The sequence below is a fragment of the Otolemur garnettii genome, unplaced genomic scaffold (genome assembly GCF_000181295.1).
Source record: "Otolemur garnettii isolate 467f Iridium unplaced genomic scaffold, OtoGar3 scaffold00038, whole genome shotgun sequence".
In the NCBI taxonomy this organism is placed as follows: Eukaryota; Metazoa; Chordata; class Mammalia; order Primates; family Galagidae; genus Otolemur; species Otolemur garnettii.
This window is the reverse complement of record NW_003852433.1, coordinates 10836381-10851704: the sequence shown is the minus strand read 5'-3', so window position 1 is coordinate 10851704 and position 15324 is coordinate 10836381. Positions and strand designations below refer to the sequence as shown.

Here is a 15324-nt window from a genome sequence, read left to right as displayed (position 1 = left end):
AAAAAAACAAAAGAAAAAGAAAAAAAGAAAGCAGGATGCACTCAGGCACAGTTGGAAGGGGAAAAAAAGAAGATGATTTGATACGGGCTTTGGCCTGAATCAGACAGTCTCTTCCTTGCTATGACCTTAGGCAAGATTGTAATTAAAAGATGGTTCCCCGCAATCTGACCAACCTCTGTGCAAATACTGTTTTTTTCTGTCTTTTGAATTGCTTTAACAACCCTCAGAGGTAGGTGCCATTCAAGTCTCCTCTCTGCAGACAAGGATATGGGGCTGCTCGGTACCTACATTGAGGGGTTGTTAATTATAATTTTGTCTCCCTCCGTGAGGCTTCCTCCGTGGTCCCGAGCCTTTGTTTAACCACTGCCTGCCAGCAATGCTGACGGAACTGTCCCTCTTCTTTCTGGAACACATGTTAAGGGCCTGATGTTACCCACACTTGCCTTCCAAACATGGGAGTGCAGCTGTCTATTTTTAACGCTGGTAAATAGTGAAAGCTGTTGAAAATGCCTTCCTTTCCAAAGGACTGCCAGCTCACTGTTGCTCTTCCTTAAGGGAGTCTTGCCAAAGAGCTCCTAGAAGCTGGGGCATTAAAACCTGCTTTTGTTCCTGACAATGTCTGATTAGGATCAACACTAACTGTCCACACCATTCTTGGAGGAGGGGACTGTATCAACAATTCTACTGCAAACTCTCTTAAGGGAACACTGCCGAAGTAGTCTTTCTCAAGCACAAGCCGGACTATGACAACCCCTGGGTGGCTCCCGCACTGCATTTAGGAAAAACATTCAAATTCTTTAGCCTGCCTGACAAAGTCCCTTAAGACAGCAGTCCCTAACACTTTTGGAACCAGGGACAGGCTTCATGGAAGACAATGATTCCACAGACAGGGTGGGAGGCATCAGATTCTCTTCAGGGGTGCACAACCTAGCTCCCTCACTTGCACAGTTTACAGCAGTTCACACTCCTATGAAAATCTCAAGCTGCTGATCTGACAGGAGGCGGGGCTCAGGCAGTGATGCCAGCAATGGGAGTGGCCGGAGATAGAGAGGAAGCTTCACTGGCTAGCCCACCATGCACCCCTTGCTGTGTGACTCAGTTCCTGATAAGCCAGTGGAGGTCCACGGCCTGAGGGTGGGGACTGCAGCTTTTAAGACCACCTCAGGGTCTTATCTCCTGCTATGCCCAAACACAACCAGCTTCTGGACACCCTTCCTTCCCTCAGTCTTGGTCTGTCCTACCTCCAAGACTTTGCACAAGCTGTTCCCTCTATTAGAAAGGTCACTACCTTTTTGACCACCTGACTAATCACACCTGGATAAGGGACCAGCTTTGGGTCCCCATGGCCCCCGTGATTGTACGGCAGAGACTATGACACTGTTGGAGAGAGTTATCCAGCGAATTCCCCATCTGTGAGCTCCATGGGGGCAGAGGTCATGCCCTCTTCTCTCTATTCCCGGCATCAAGCATGAGACCCTGCACGATGAGTGTTTGGAGGCAAATACCACTTTATTGTGTTATCATCATTTACACCACGTACTTGGCACCTCTCCTCTTTTCATCACTGGTACTTCTCCCACATACTATAGCCACCTGCCCTCCCTGGCACGTACTATATTTTCCCTATGTCCCACTCACTTCTCAGTGATTCTAAGTAAATACCACCCTTCATTCATTGTCTGTCGATACACCTGCTGTGAAGACACAGGCTGCGCAAATGCCTGTGAACGTATTTTTGTAAACTCTTCAGCCATTCATTTAAGTATGTGTGGAGGACTTGATTCCTTGGGGGGGCTGGGGATATAAATGTGGGTCCTACAGCTGAGAGGTCCTAGTTCTCCTAGGGCTTTTTGTTCTAAGGAAGGGGGGAGGTGTCAGGAAAAGAGTAAATGGACAAAAAAAAGAAGAACAAAAGAATTATTAGCTCGTGATGAGACATGCCTCAGTGAAGATAAAACACAGTGATGTAATTAAAAGGAAACTGACAGAGGGAGCTGGGTAGTGGAGACAACGTGGGGTTGTCCCTGGGACTCCATGCTATTCTGCTTGCTAACAGCAGCCTGGCCACTTCCTTGCAGAATCACACTTCTCAGTCAGGCCGCCCAACTGGGCCTCCCTGTATCAGCTGCAGGTGCTCCAGGCTTCATCCTCAGGTGATAACCTCTCTCTTCCCCAGATGACCTCAGCTTCATCTGAAGTCCACAGCTTCCATCAGCACATCTATGCGGATGACTCACATGTCATTATTTCCAGCCCCAACCTCTCACATGAGCTGGAGACCAGTCTACCTGGCTCCCTACTCAACACCTCCCTCAGGACAGCTAGGAGCTTAGTTATGTAACTCAGCTCAAGTCGAAGACAGGAGCAGAGCTGGGAATCCAGCTATACTTACTATCTCATATCATCTGATATTGTAATAAACACAAAACACCCATTTATAGTGCCAAGGATGTTTTGGCACCTGACAGAAAATATACTGTTTCTAATCATTGCTACATTATCGCATTGTTATTGAGAAAAAAAGTTATTGAGAATCTCCAATACCATAGGACCTATAGCCTTTTCATATAAGACTGCTAATTCTCATCACCGTCTTCCAAGACAGATAAATATCATCCCTGTTCTACAGATGAAGAAACTAAGGCAAAGAGGAGTGAAGAAATTTGCAGTCAACTGAAATGCAAAAGGAAAGTGTTCCATGCATATGTTGTTTAGTAAAAAGAGCAAGTCATCACGCAGGGCTGCTGGGTGAGTCTGTTGTCAATGAGAGAAGATTTATCCATAAAGGAGTGTGTGCCACAGAGGTCCTGGCTATTCACAAAACCCACTTTGTTTTCCTCCTGGGAGTACAGTTAATGATTTCCCAGCCACTCTTGCCGTTAAAAGTGGCTGAGAGACTCAGCTCCAGGCAATGCCAGTGAGTGAGGTAAAGTACACCACTTGCAGGCATAGCACACAGAAGCCACCTGACCTTCCACACTCTTTCCTCTTCCCCATCTGGAAGCAGAGAGGCCTAGGGACTCAGTGTTAGGATCCCCTGACCAGGAAGCAAAGCCACCTATCATGCAGAAACTCCTGTCTTGAACTAGCACATGAGCAAGAAACAATCTTACACCGTGTTAAACCACTTCATGTTTTAAGGCTTATTTGTCACAGCAGCTACCATTCCCCTGACCGGTACGAAGTGTTAAATGCCAGGATGGAGAGACACTAAAATGTGAATGGGAATCTCTCCTGCTGGAGACGTGATAACTGAATTTCATTTTTTTCCTTTTTGCTGATTGGTATTTTCAATAGCAAACAAGTTAGTACTTGTGCCATAAGAAACAAAATATTTTCTTCAGTGATGCCATATGTCACACATACAGATTCAGAATCTTTGAGGTTCAAGGGAAGTGGCGGCTGGTGGTAAGGTCCTCGCCCGTGCAAGTCCTCCGCTGCTCATACGACCGTTTACCAACGGGTGTATGCGATGTACATGAGATGATGCTAATAATAATACTGGTAATGACGCAGGACATTTATAGCGCTTCCTTCACAAAAGTCCTGGGGCGCTTTACATTTCAGCACAATTAAAGGCAGCCACAGACAAAAAACCTTTTCAGCTGTGCTTTATAAAGGGAAAGCGATTCAGCTTTTTGAGCATAAAAGGAAGCCGATTCCACTGGATGACGGGGACAGAATCTTCATGTGCTCAGCCCACCCCCCACCCCCACCCCTTGTATGTTATATATTTAGGACAATCAAACTGGCCCGAGGGAAACATAAATCAGAAAGACCCCAAGTTCTGAGTTACAGAAAAAGTCGAAATCCCATGCGGGTGACAAGTTACTGTCCCAGCCTGAGGCAAGGTCCCCCCGTATCATCTCTCAAATATAGCAGCTTGGTGCTGTTAGATTTGAAAGTACAGCAAACAGAAACTGATTTGGCGTTGGAAATAAATAATCTATCAAATAGCTCCTGATATTTACTGGATTGAAATGCTGTGCAAATGAGACCCCACGGGATTTCATTACTATCTTGGCCCCAGGAGGTGGGTACGTGCTGGATATCTCGTGTGTGTGTGTGTGTGTGTGTGGGCAACACAGTCACCCTCACATGACTGGGATGATGCCGCTAGACTTTGGGAACCCAGTGAGGGGACTGGTGACATGCGCCGAATGAGAAATCTGTTAAATCTTCCTGAGGGCGTGGGAGAAATCCGATTCTTCCCGCCCCTCCCCCCCTCCCCAGGGCATACAACCCGAGCTCTTCCATCATCATCAGATGCTTAGGTAATGCCTCTCATGTGCCTTCCTACCCCCATCCCTGGAGAAGAAGCATCCCAAAGTTCACTGTGTTCTCAAATGCAGAGGAGCCACCCAGGCGTCTTTTCTGGGAGCCCTACACAGGGGGAAATGCCAAAGTGGTAGGTGGGATGCCTCGGAGCCCCCTTTTCTCTTGGTGCACCCTTCAGGGCTGGGTTTCACTGATGCCATCACCGTTCTCAACAAAATGAGTCCTGACACATTCAGCTGACTACAAGAGGAGGCAGCAGTGAGGTCACTGAAAAACTCTGGAGCGGTGTGACCAGCTCCTATTTAAAATCTCACAGGGGCTTCAATTGCATTAGGACAAACACCATGTCCTTTTCACAGCCTGCAAACCTCTGTGAACATCTGCCCACTGCAGTGCATTTCCTATTGCTCCCCAAACATGGCCGTCTCACGTCTGCCTCAGGACATTTGCATCTGCTGCATTTCTGCCTGAATTGCTCTTTTTCTGCCTCTTGGCATGGCCATCTCCTCCTTGCCTGAGCTAAGCTCCAATGTCATCTCTCCAGAGAAGCTGCCTCTGAGCCCCTCTACAAAGGGGCTCTCCTGTCACCCTGACTCATCCATTGCCCACTTTGTGGCTTTCATAATCCCCTTATTTGTTTGCCTAACTTGTCTGCCTCTGCCACTGGAACGTGCAGCTCAGAGTTCTGAGCACCTGTCCTCTGCCCCTGGCACTCAGCCAGGGTCGATAAATGCCCGCGGAAGGCACGTTAGTGAGTGCAGGTTAGCACTGAAGTTAACAGATGGCTCACAGGCCCCTGCAGGTGCTGTTATTGGGTCATTCTAGGCCCTCACCCAGTTTGGATTCAGCTGCTCACCTCTCAGGGCCACCTGACACAACGAGGTTTCCAAGGTGTGCCGGAAGCTCTCAGCAGTAGAAAAGTCTGGTTGCTCAGGGGTAAGAAGGAAGAACAGGTTTCTTTAAAGCAGCGGGCCTCATACTGGAGCATAAATCAGAATTCCCTGGGGGCTTCTTTAAGCTCAGATTGCTGGACACATCCCCAGAGTAGAGGAGGGCAGGAGGGAGAATTTGCATTTCTAGCAAGTTCCCATGATGAAAAGCGTAGCCTTAAATAATTCTGGAATTCTAGAAAATTATTTGGGGACTGCGGATGAGAGTGAGGTGTGGGCTTTTGTAAGGAACTCTATGTTTCATGAGTTCTGTACAGAAATTTTGTGAGTTGCTAATATTTGTGGAACGGGTGTTTTGTAGGGGAAGAGAGAAGGCCTGTGTTTCTCTGAGGGGGTGTGGGAAAAAGGATAAGAGTGAAAGAAAGAACTGGTGTGTAATTTAGGATGTATGTGGAAGACAGGGGTGTGTGAGGGGGGCACCCGGGGAGGTGCACATGGCGGGGGAGGTGTGTGCTGGCTCCATGAGAATTTATAAGGCACTGTAGCAGTAAATGAACACCAAAAAATGAAAAGCCACAAAACTAAAACTCAGCTCTAATAAGGCAGCAGTTCTTAGACTAAGGTGTGCACAAAATCCCCTGGAACTTAATGAAAAATATGGAGGCCCAGGTTAATTGAAGTAGGACAAGCCCTCTGCCCTGTGGTGCTAGCAAATTCTCCAGGCTATTCTGATATGACCAGGGATGGATCCTCCCTGTGTTATGGAACTTCTCACATGGACGGCCCATTCCCCTTGGCCATGGCAAAGAAAGAACATGCTAGAATAGAATTCAGATATGCTTTGAACCCATTCCAAGTTATTTGTTCTGTGATTTGGGCAAGGGTTCCCTTTGCATTTATGACCTCAGTTTTCTTATCTGTAAAATGGGCACAGGGTTAAACAGGAGAACCTCACCTGGCCTGGCCTCAAGTAAAGCACATGCTAAAGGTTTGTGGAATCTGCTTTTTTTTTTTTTAATTTTTAATTTTTGGTTCATTTTTAAAGGTTCTTTGTTCATCCTACCTTTTAATCAGGAACATTAGTCCAACAAAGAAAGAGACTTAGCTGTGCAACCTTAGATTTTAAGAAGCCACATGATAGACTTGAAGTCTTGCTCAGGCCCCAAACTGTGACATCTGTGATAAATCTTTCTGAGAATGGGGCAACTTGTCACTCCTCAGAACCACCCTTGGTGGCAAAACAGGTCAGCCTGCGGCTTCCCTTCCACTGGTTCAGAGCCTCTCCCACTGCCAAAGAAGCAGCCATGATGTGGTGATCTTTGTAACAGTGTTTGTGAGTCTGGTCGAGGGCAGTAGGATGAGGGGTAGGAGAAAGGACACAGAAACCCATCAATGTTGGCTCTTTAATTATAATAGAAAGTTAGGGCAGGGTAAGCCAATCATTTCCTTGAACTTTTGCACTGGGCAAAATATTCCCTTTTGGGCACTCACCTTATTTTAGAGGTTTCCTGATTCTTGCCCTCAAGGACTCCAGGTCACACCTCTGCCTACGACCTTCCAATGGCTTCTCACTGCCCTTGACACAAGATAGGGACTCCTCATGGGGGTGGGGGAAGTTCCCACACCAGAGGATTTCAAACTTGGCTATGTGATAGAGTCCCCTGCACCTGGGCATTGTCTGGAGACAATTTTGGCTGTCACGAGCGGGGAGGGGCAGAGTAGCTACTGGCATCTAGTGGGTGGAAATCGGGGATGCTGATAAACATCTTGCAGGGCACAGGACAGCCTCCACCACAAAGACTGACCTGACCCCAAGTGTCCGCAGTGCTGAGGGTGGAGCCCCTGCTCCTCTCTCTACCAGGCGTGAGGACCCCTGCCCTCTCCAATCTGGCTTCTGCTGCTTTCTCCACCCTCATCTGCTCATTCACCCTCCCTGTCCCCATCACAGTCTTTTTCCTGGAATCTGCATTTTAAAGACCTTCCTCCCTGGTGCAGGAGGTCTGGGGTCTACCATCCTGTGGATGAGGTTCCTGCTGCTTCTAAAACAACCCCTTCTCCCAGAACCAAAGAACTCTGTGACAAACATCTGCTGTCACCTCTCATTTTACAGAAGGGGAAACTGAGGCTGAGGAAATCTTGCAGCAAGGTAGAAGGGTGAGAGATGATTTCATTCAACTCTCTATTAGCTTTCAAATTCCACTTGGAGTTTTTAACATGAACGATCCAGACTGCCGATAGCTTTGCAATAATCCCCTAATGACCCAATTGCAAAACAATTTAGCAATCCTGCTGCTAATAGCATTTAGCAACCGGGTAACTAGTTGGTTGTTACTCATTTACCTGACAGCCATCCCTGTTGCATTGCAAGGAGGCTAATCTTAGAAATACTTGTTAACTTCAATAATAATTTCTAAGTAATTGGCTACAACGTACCACTGTGAATTTATCTAGAATATGCCAGGTAATTATCTGGTCTCATGTTCCCTGTAAAATAAATCTAGGGTCCCCAAACTGTTCCAGTGGGTTGGCTATTGTCCATCGACCTCTGCCAGCCAATCGTGCGAATGCAAGCGATTAATCAGATTACTCAAATATTTGGTTTCAAATTGAATGTTCAGATAAGAAACTTGGAGCGCCAACAAGGGGACAGCACTGAGCGGGAAAGAGGGATGCACGGAGCTCCTCCCTAAGATAAATATATAACAACAAGAATATGGAATCAATGCCACTTCTTTGGGCCTCATCTGGCATTCTCACACAAAATACCAAAACACTTCAGAGACCAATTACATGTCCCAAAGCTGCAGAGTTTTTATCATGGTGCCAGGAAAAAGCTGGGCTATTTGTGAAATCTGTAGGCAGTTATGGTGCTTGGGGAGGGGGGCTCAGAGTTCTGTACATAATAGAAGAGGGCCGCAAATGCAGCTGGCTTGCAGGATGAGCAGCACATTTTCATAATGACCGCTCGTTTTTCAAGGGTGGCTGCTAACCGAGTCTGCCTATTTCCAGTTCACTGGCCTTTGGGAAGGTGGTGAGGGAGGCATGGATGCAGCAGCTCCACGGATACTGCTGAAAATGTTGGAGAACAGGGAGGTGGGAGGTCCCTGTAAGGACCAAAACGGAGAGGAGATGGCGCATTTCAAATTGCTGAATTTGGGGCTCTGACAGAGTTAACAGCTCAGAAGGTGAGATAACCAGAGAAATGTGAGGTGACAGCTTAAGGTAGGACCCATAAGAGACAGATGAAGGGTATCCAGGGTGGGGAGAAGATCAGCCTCCAACTGGACTTGTGCCTACCAAGTAAAGGGCTATTGGGCCTGTTAAGAGAAAATGATGCTTCCTGGACAATTAAGCTCACAAACTTGCCAGCACACATAGAACTGACAAAAACTTTGCAAAAATTCATGGAACTGTGCGGCAACATTGTCAGCTATGAGAAGCACAGCAGACCATGTAAACATGGATAGAGAAACAGGAAGATCTTAACTGAAATTCTTGGCATGAGAAAGGGGTGTGTGAAATGGGCTCTTGCATCACGACAATGCACCAGCTCACACGGCACTGTCTGGGAAGGGGTCTGAGCCAGTGAACAAATAACTCTGTTGGGTCACTGTCCCTACACACTGGATCTGACTCCCCCAGTGACTTTTTCTTTATCCAAAGATAAAGGAAATATAGAAGAAAAGACATTTTGATGGCATTCAAGATATCAAGGGTAAGTTGATTACAACCCTGATGACCATTCCAGAAAAAGAGTTCCAAAATGGCTTTGAAGAGTGGACTAGGCGCTGGCATTGGTGGGTAGCTTCTCTAGGGGAGCACCTTGAAGGTGACCATAGTGATATTCAGCAATGAGGTATGTAGCACTTTTTCTAGGAGTTGATAAACTTAATTGCTAGACCTTGTAAGACACGAAGGGGGAAGGTGGGCTAAGGGCCTGTCCAGCAGATGTGAAAATGGCCACAGGGTGACCTCTCCCTGCATCCATGTCCCTGCAATGGGACATTGCAGACCCTCCCATTCAGAGATAAAGTCTGTTTCTCCATGCCCCGACTCTAGTTGATCACAGGAGTCTCTTTGGCCAATGGATGTTAGCCAATGTGTCATGAGCAGAAGCATGAAAATGTCTTGCGCATTAGGTCTTGACTGCTTGCTACACTTGGAAACCTGAGAACACACTGGGAATGAACCTGAGCTCGGCTATCAGGGGTAAGAGAACAGGGGCACCTCAGCTGACAGTTTGCCAAGCAACAGACACTTGAGGGAGGGCATCCAAGACTGCCCAGCCCTCCTCTGCTGATGTGGAGCTGACCACATCCACCTATAAGGACCCAGCTACTGAGCCCGGCTCAGTCCAGAACTGTCCACAGGATAGAGAGAAACCACTTCCTTTGGGGGTAGTTTGTTATTCAGCCAAAGCTTACATTTGCCTAATCAGAATAGCTCATCCCATGAATATTACTGGGGCTGATCACTTCTGTCCTGTGCAGAATTGAGAGACACCATGTTTTCCCTGGATTAAGGGAGAGATTAGAGACTCATTCCTGGATCTCCAATCCTTCCAAAGAACTTATCACTCCACACAGGAGCCACTCTGGTCAACCTCCATCTACAGAATCAATGGAGACAGACAATAACGCACCTTTTGCCTAATCACCAAGTTCTTCTCCATTTGGACTCAAGGAGGTTTTGTCTCACAAGGGAACAGATTAAAGACATCAGCTTTCCTCTCAAACTACAGCACCTCCTATAGCACCTGCCAAGTTGTTTTGTGAGAACTGTGGATTTAGGGTCTTGATGCTTGACCTGAGTGTAGGAAGGGGAGCTCCTAACTGACCTTGGCACCGTGGGCCAGACCAAGAAGCAATGCCACTGCTGAGGCTGGTCCTAATGTGACAGGGGAGCAAATGCCAGAGTTTAAAAACACACCAAAGATTGTTTCACAACTGTTCAGCTGAAACCAAAGCTCTTTTTGTCTGGTATGCCTCATTTTCTTAATGATAGTTCTCTCCTAACTACCCCTTCTGTGCACATGTAGACCCTGGGTGCTCAAAACAATGACAAAGACTGAAAATGTGCTCTGCAGTGTTAATGAAAGCCAGAAGTGCAGTCAGCAGAATCTTAATTCAAGGGTTGGCAAACTGTGGCTCTGTGATAGTTTTTTTTTTTTTTTTGTAAATAAAGTTTTATTGGAACATGGCCATGCAGATTCATTCACATATCACTGATGGCTGCTTTCAGACCACAGTAGTTGGTCTGCGTAGCTGCTACAGAAACTGTACAGCCTGCAAATGTCTACCACTGGGCCCTTTACAGAAAAAGTTGGCTGACCCCTGATTTAGTCCTAACTAGACCCATTTAGCCCTCTCTCTGGGATTCTGCTTTGCAGAAGAGTTTCAGCGTTAAAGGTATTTTCTAGAATCTTAAATCTTAAAATCATAGAAGTAAATAATGAATGGCAAAGCTGGGGATGCTCTATGAACCAGAACCCCATTTCTCAACCATGCCAGAGGCAGAACTTTGCCAGTCTGTGGGCGGGGACCAAGGAGGGACTGACCTGGTGATGATGGCCAGGTGGGGTGGGCTCATGCAGGCACCCATGAAGAGCACCACGTTCTCGTGCCGTGTCTGCCTATAGGCCATCACCTCCCGCTTGAAAGCCTTGAGCTGGTCCTCATTGTCCCTCTCGATGTCGATCAGCCGGATGGCCACCTCGCCATGCCAGCGGCCGTGGTACACTTGTCCAAAGCGGCCCTTCCCGATGAGCTCTCCGATCTCCAGCTGCTCAAAGGGGATGTCCCACTCTTGAAGGAAGATGCTAGTCTGGCTGGCCTTGCGTGGGAAGCTCCGGGCTGAGAGGAGGGATAGGTTCATCTCCTCAAAGTCATCCTCAGACTCCTCAGCTTCATCATGGACCTCCTCATTCTGTGGCCAGAGCAAGAGAGAGGTCAGAGTTATGCCCACTCCTGTCTCCCTGTGGTCCCGCTGTATCCTGCATACGCCTGGACATATCTTTACATGTGTCAGTGGCTGGTGTGGACATACATCTCTCTGTTTCCCCAGGTAGCTCTGGTCTAGAGGCACACTCCAATGACACGGTTGAAAGAAAGATCATGACGGTCCAACTCTCTTGTGCTAAGAGGGAAAACTGAGGCTCAATGAAGAGAAATGCTAGGGGGAACAGTTATCCTAGTTTGCTAGGATTTTCCTGATTTTAGCACCAAAAATCCCACATCTCAGGACACCCTTTAGTCCTTGGCAAACTGGGTTGGGTGGTCGCCCTGGGAAGGGACTTACTTACTCTAGGTTTTCAATCAGTGTGCTGGTGCATGAGAGTATCTTAGGTGTGCTGAGGAAATTTAAATATATTCTTTTTTTCATTACTCTTTTTTATCAACATAATTTAAGTGTGCTGTGGAAGTTTAACTATAACTTAAAGTGCCATGAGATTAAAAAAAGGTTGAAAAACATTGCTCTAGGTCACCCAGCCAGGCAGAGGGAGGATTAAGATTCAGGTCTCTGGACTCAACCCCTTCCTATCCCACCAGGCAGTTTGGACTTGTTTGACAGTTTTTGTGTATGTGTTGATGACAGGCTGAGATATGGGTACACTGTGCGTCTGCATAGCACATGTGACAACCATCAGTATGGAATATCTTCTGCTTCCCCCAGGGAATTCAGAATTGATAATTCAAGAATTGGGAGAGGCAAGAGATACAGGTCAGAGGCCTGAGGGTCTTATGGCAGCTGAGAGGGTACTAGAGGGAGAGGTTAATAGAATGGACATAACAGCCAGACCCCATGGGCTGGAATCTCGGCTCTGTGATCTTGGCCAAGTTGCTTTGCTTCTCTGAGCCTTTCTTTCCTCAACAAAAGGTATGGGTAACCCAATCTGCCCCAGGGGGTGTGTGTGAGGTTTCAAATAAGATGAAGACCAGACCTGTTGATTTCTTTGTGCAGAACCGACCACCTGTATCAAACATCCACTGGGATACCCCAGAAAAATGCACATTCTGACTCCACTCAGATATACTGAATCAAAATATCAGCAGGCCAGCCCCAGAACTCTGCGTTTTTATCACGCACACCCACATGACTCAGGTAGACTTGGGTGCGGCCACCTTTAGAGTCAGACACTCAAAGTCCAGCCAGGTGCCTTGCCTCTTGAATTCTTTTGCTGGAGTGTGGACATGGCAGGTGCCCAAGCCAGTGGGGACTCTCAGAGACCCTGGGGCAAGATGAGACAGCCTGAGAAGGTGGATATAGGTTTTCCTGACCCAAAGTACCTGAGCCAGCTTCCCCCAAAGACACACTCAGGACAAACAACACAGGAGACACTGGCTTCTCCTAGGATCATTTTCCAACCACCACAATAGTTCCACAAAAGAACATGATTTTCTCTGGACACCCTGACTCTATTTCCTTCCAGTTCAGAATATAGAGCGAGCTGAGGGGTCAGAATTCCATGATTTTCACCCAGGACACTTCATTTATTCCTCCAGTAGCTAGGGCAGGTGGAACGAAGCCCCAGAACATTCTCAACACTGCCAACGCAGCATTCCTGAGGCCCCGACCTCCTCCCACACATTCTTTTGAAGGCACTGGGGCACATCCCCCTTGGTGTTCACCCAGCTATGGGCTGACTTTTCAACTAAGAATGCAAATCTCTTGCCAACTTCCACAAAACTGGCTTTTCCATGGTACACACCATGTAATGGCCCATTAGGCTCAGCCCCAGGAGGTGCCATCACTTGTTAATTGTCCTGGAGTTAGAACATCCTTAAGATGAGGCCACTGCAGCCTCCACCTATCGCCAAGCCCTCTACATCATCAAAACCATCATTTGGCTTTGCCAAGTTCTGGGTAGCCCCCAGAGAAAGTTGCTTTGCTGGACTCTGATTCTTACCTCTGATGTTGGCTCCACTTCAATTTGAAGTAATGGGTTTCCTTCCAAGCTTTAAAGAAAGAAAAGAGAGTGTGACCCTTAGGTGAAAAGGAAGGTCCATGCATTGAGTTTAGCTATGCATGAAGAATCTCCAGGTGGGAAGAAGTCCTGATCACCAAGACTTTGCCTCTATAACCTTAAGCAGGGCACAAGGATATTGTTTTAAGTAGATTTTTCTGGGCTTCTTAGAGCTCATTTATCTTTATTGTTTTGGTTTCAAGTAATCTAATAGCTTTCTTATAAATTGGCCCAAATGCCATGGGTAGATAAATCCTCTTTATCGCGCTTTTGGTGTTTTCCAGGAAAGTGTTACTGAGTTCTCTGAAGTTTGCTCAAATTCGGAATCTCCTGTGAGAATCTCAGTATTCATTTGTTCGTCTGCTCATTCATTCATTCACTTGACTAGAACTATGTGCCAAGAGCAATGAAACGGAATGGAAATCAGCACAACTCTTGATTTGGAGGAATATTATATTACTACTAAAGGAGCTAAGATGTATGAAAAGGCTAAAAGTAACAAGAGCCAAAAGTGAGGTAGGCATTGGATAAGTGGATTATGGTGGAAAGTCCAAGGACAGAGAATTACTAGATGTATTTGAAAGTTCATAATGTTTAAGCTGGACCTTGACAGTCCCATGGAATCAGGATGTGTGAAATGAAAATAAAAAGACTGCACTGAGCTGGAAGACACAGGGGTGTGTGTGTGCGTTAACAAGCTGGTGAGCTGCGACTGTGTTCTAAGTATGTAACCATTCTGGGTGCGGGTGCTGGGGGAGGGCACAATGTGTGTGTGAGTACTGCGTGGGTATTATGGGATGTGCTCTGTGTAGAGCTGTCTTGAGTGCACATCAGTTGGGTGTACACACGAGGGGGAGATTGTGCTTTAGGGTGTATCCTCAGATTTGAGGATACTGTCTGTGTTTATGGATCGCAGCTGGAGTGGGGGGGGCAGTAAATAAGATGCTGAAGGAGCAGAAGAGCTAGAACAGGTGGAAAAAGGAATCACTGTCAATACCATGCCCCCCAATGGAATCTTAGCAGATTTCCCCCTCCCCACCTCCTCACTGGGGTGGGGGCTCCCCTATCCTGATTCTCACACCCAAAGAAGCTGCTGACTTGCTCAAGGGGGTCCTGGCAAGACAGGGTCTGAAAGACTCTAAGAATTAAAAGAAAGGGAAAGAAGAGTTAGTTCTTCAAAGTGGCATTTGCCGAGGTACTAACCAATCATTTATAGCACAGTCCGGAAGGCGGAAGGCAAGTGCATAATGACAGCTGCCGTGCTGGGACCTTGATGCCCTGGTGGGGACACTGGGTGGGACAATGCAGTCTCTCCTCAACAAAACGGGCTGCCCTCCTCTCTTTGTAACAAGGCCACATAATTCCAGCAGTTGGGGCTATTCAATTATTTCCCTCTGCATTGAGAGAGTTTCCATCCCTCTGTGCACATTCATTTAAGCAGATTGCAGGCAGCTACTGACTGGCACCCCTTGTCAGTCAATAACTGGAGTTCATCTTGCAATTGGAGAATTGGTTTACATGTGGCAGGGAAATGATCCAGAGCTAGATGTCAGTACAGTATCCCCCTCCCACCCCCAGGCAAGTAGCTGTTCCTTTAATTTCAGACCATGTACCATTTGGGTCTTTAACCAAGTTTTCATAATAGGAGTCAGAAAGGGTGAAGCAGTAAGGGGAGCCAGAAGAGAAACCAAGCAGGCAAAAATGTGAGTTGAGAAACTGATCAAATCCTAGTATGTCCCAGACATACTATGTCATAACTAAAAAAGTGAAGGAAGGTGATGTCACTTTGACTCCTGAAGCAACAGATCACCAGGAAAGAGGGTCTGTGTCCTAGGGAAGCCACACGCAAAGACGTTCATGGCAGTGCTGTGGGTGTGAAATATGGGAAGTAAAGTTCAGCCATAGGGATTGTTTAAAGAAATTATTCTTCATCCACATGACACTTACAGCCATTAAAAATAATGTTCCTGGGCCAGGCATGGTGGCTCACGCCTGTAATCCTAGCACTCTGGGAGGCCAAGGGAGGCAGATTGCTTGAGCTCAGAAGTTGACCACCCTGAGCAAGAGTGTTCATCTCTACTAAAAATAGAAAAATTAGCTGGTGTTACATGCCTGTAGTCCCAGCTACTCAGGAGGCTGAGGCAAGAGGATTGCTCACAACCAAGAATTTGAGGTTGCTGTGAGCTATGATGA

At 47.0% G+C, this 15324-nt stretch overlaps 1 protein-coding gene across 1 annotated transcript in view; it reads right to left on the bottom strand.

Moving 5' to 3' along the window:
* The window catches only part of KSR2 (kinase suppressor of ras 2), a 424985-nt gene that overhangs the window by 46895 nt on the left and 362766 nt on the right, over window positions 1-15324 (bottom strand). The window contains exons 13-14 of the mRNA XM_003789934.1: window positions 13075-13123; window positions 10726-11093 (exon numbers count right to left, since the gene is read on the bottom strand). Coding sequence (XP_003789982.1) covers window positions 10726-11093; window positions 13075-13123 — 417 coding nt within the window. The remainder of the gene's footprint in view (window positions 1-10725; window positions 11094-13074; window positions 13124-15324) is intronic.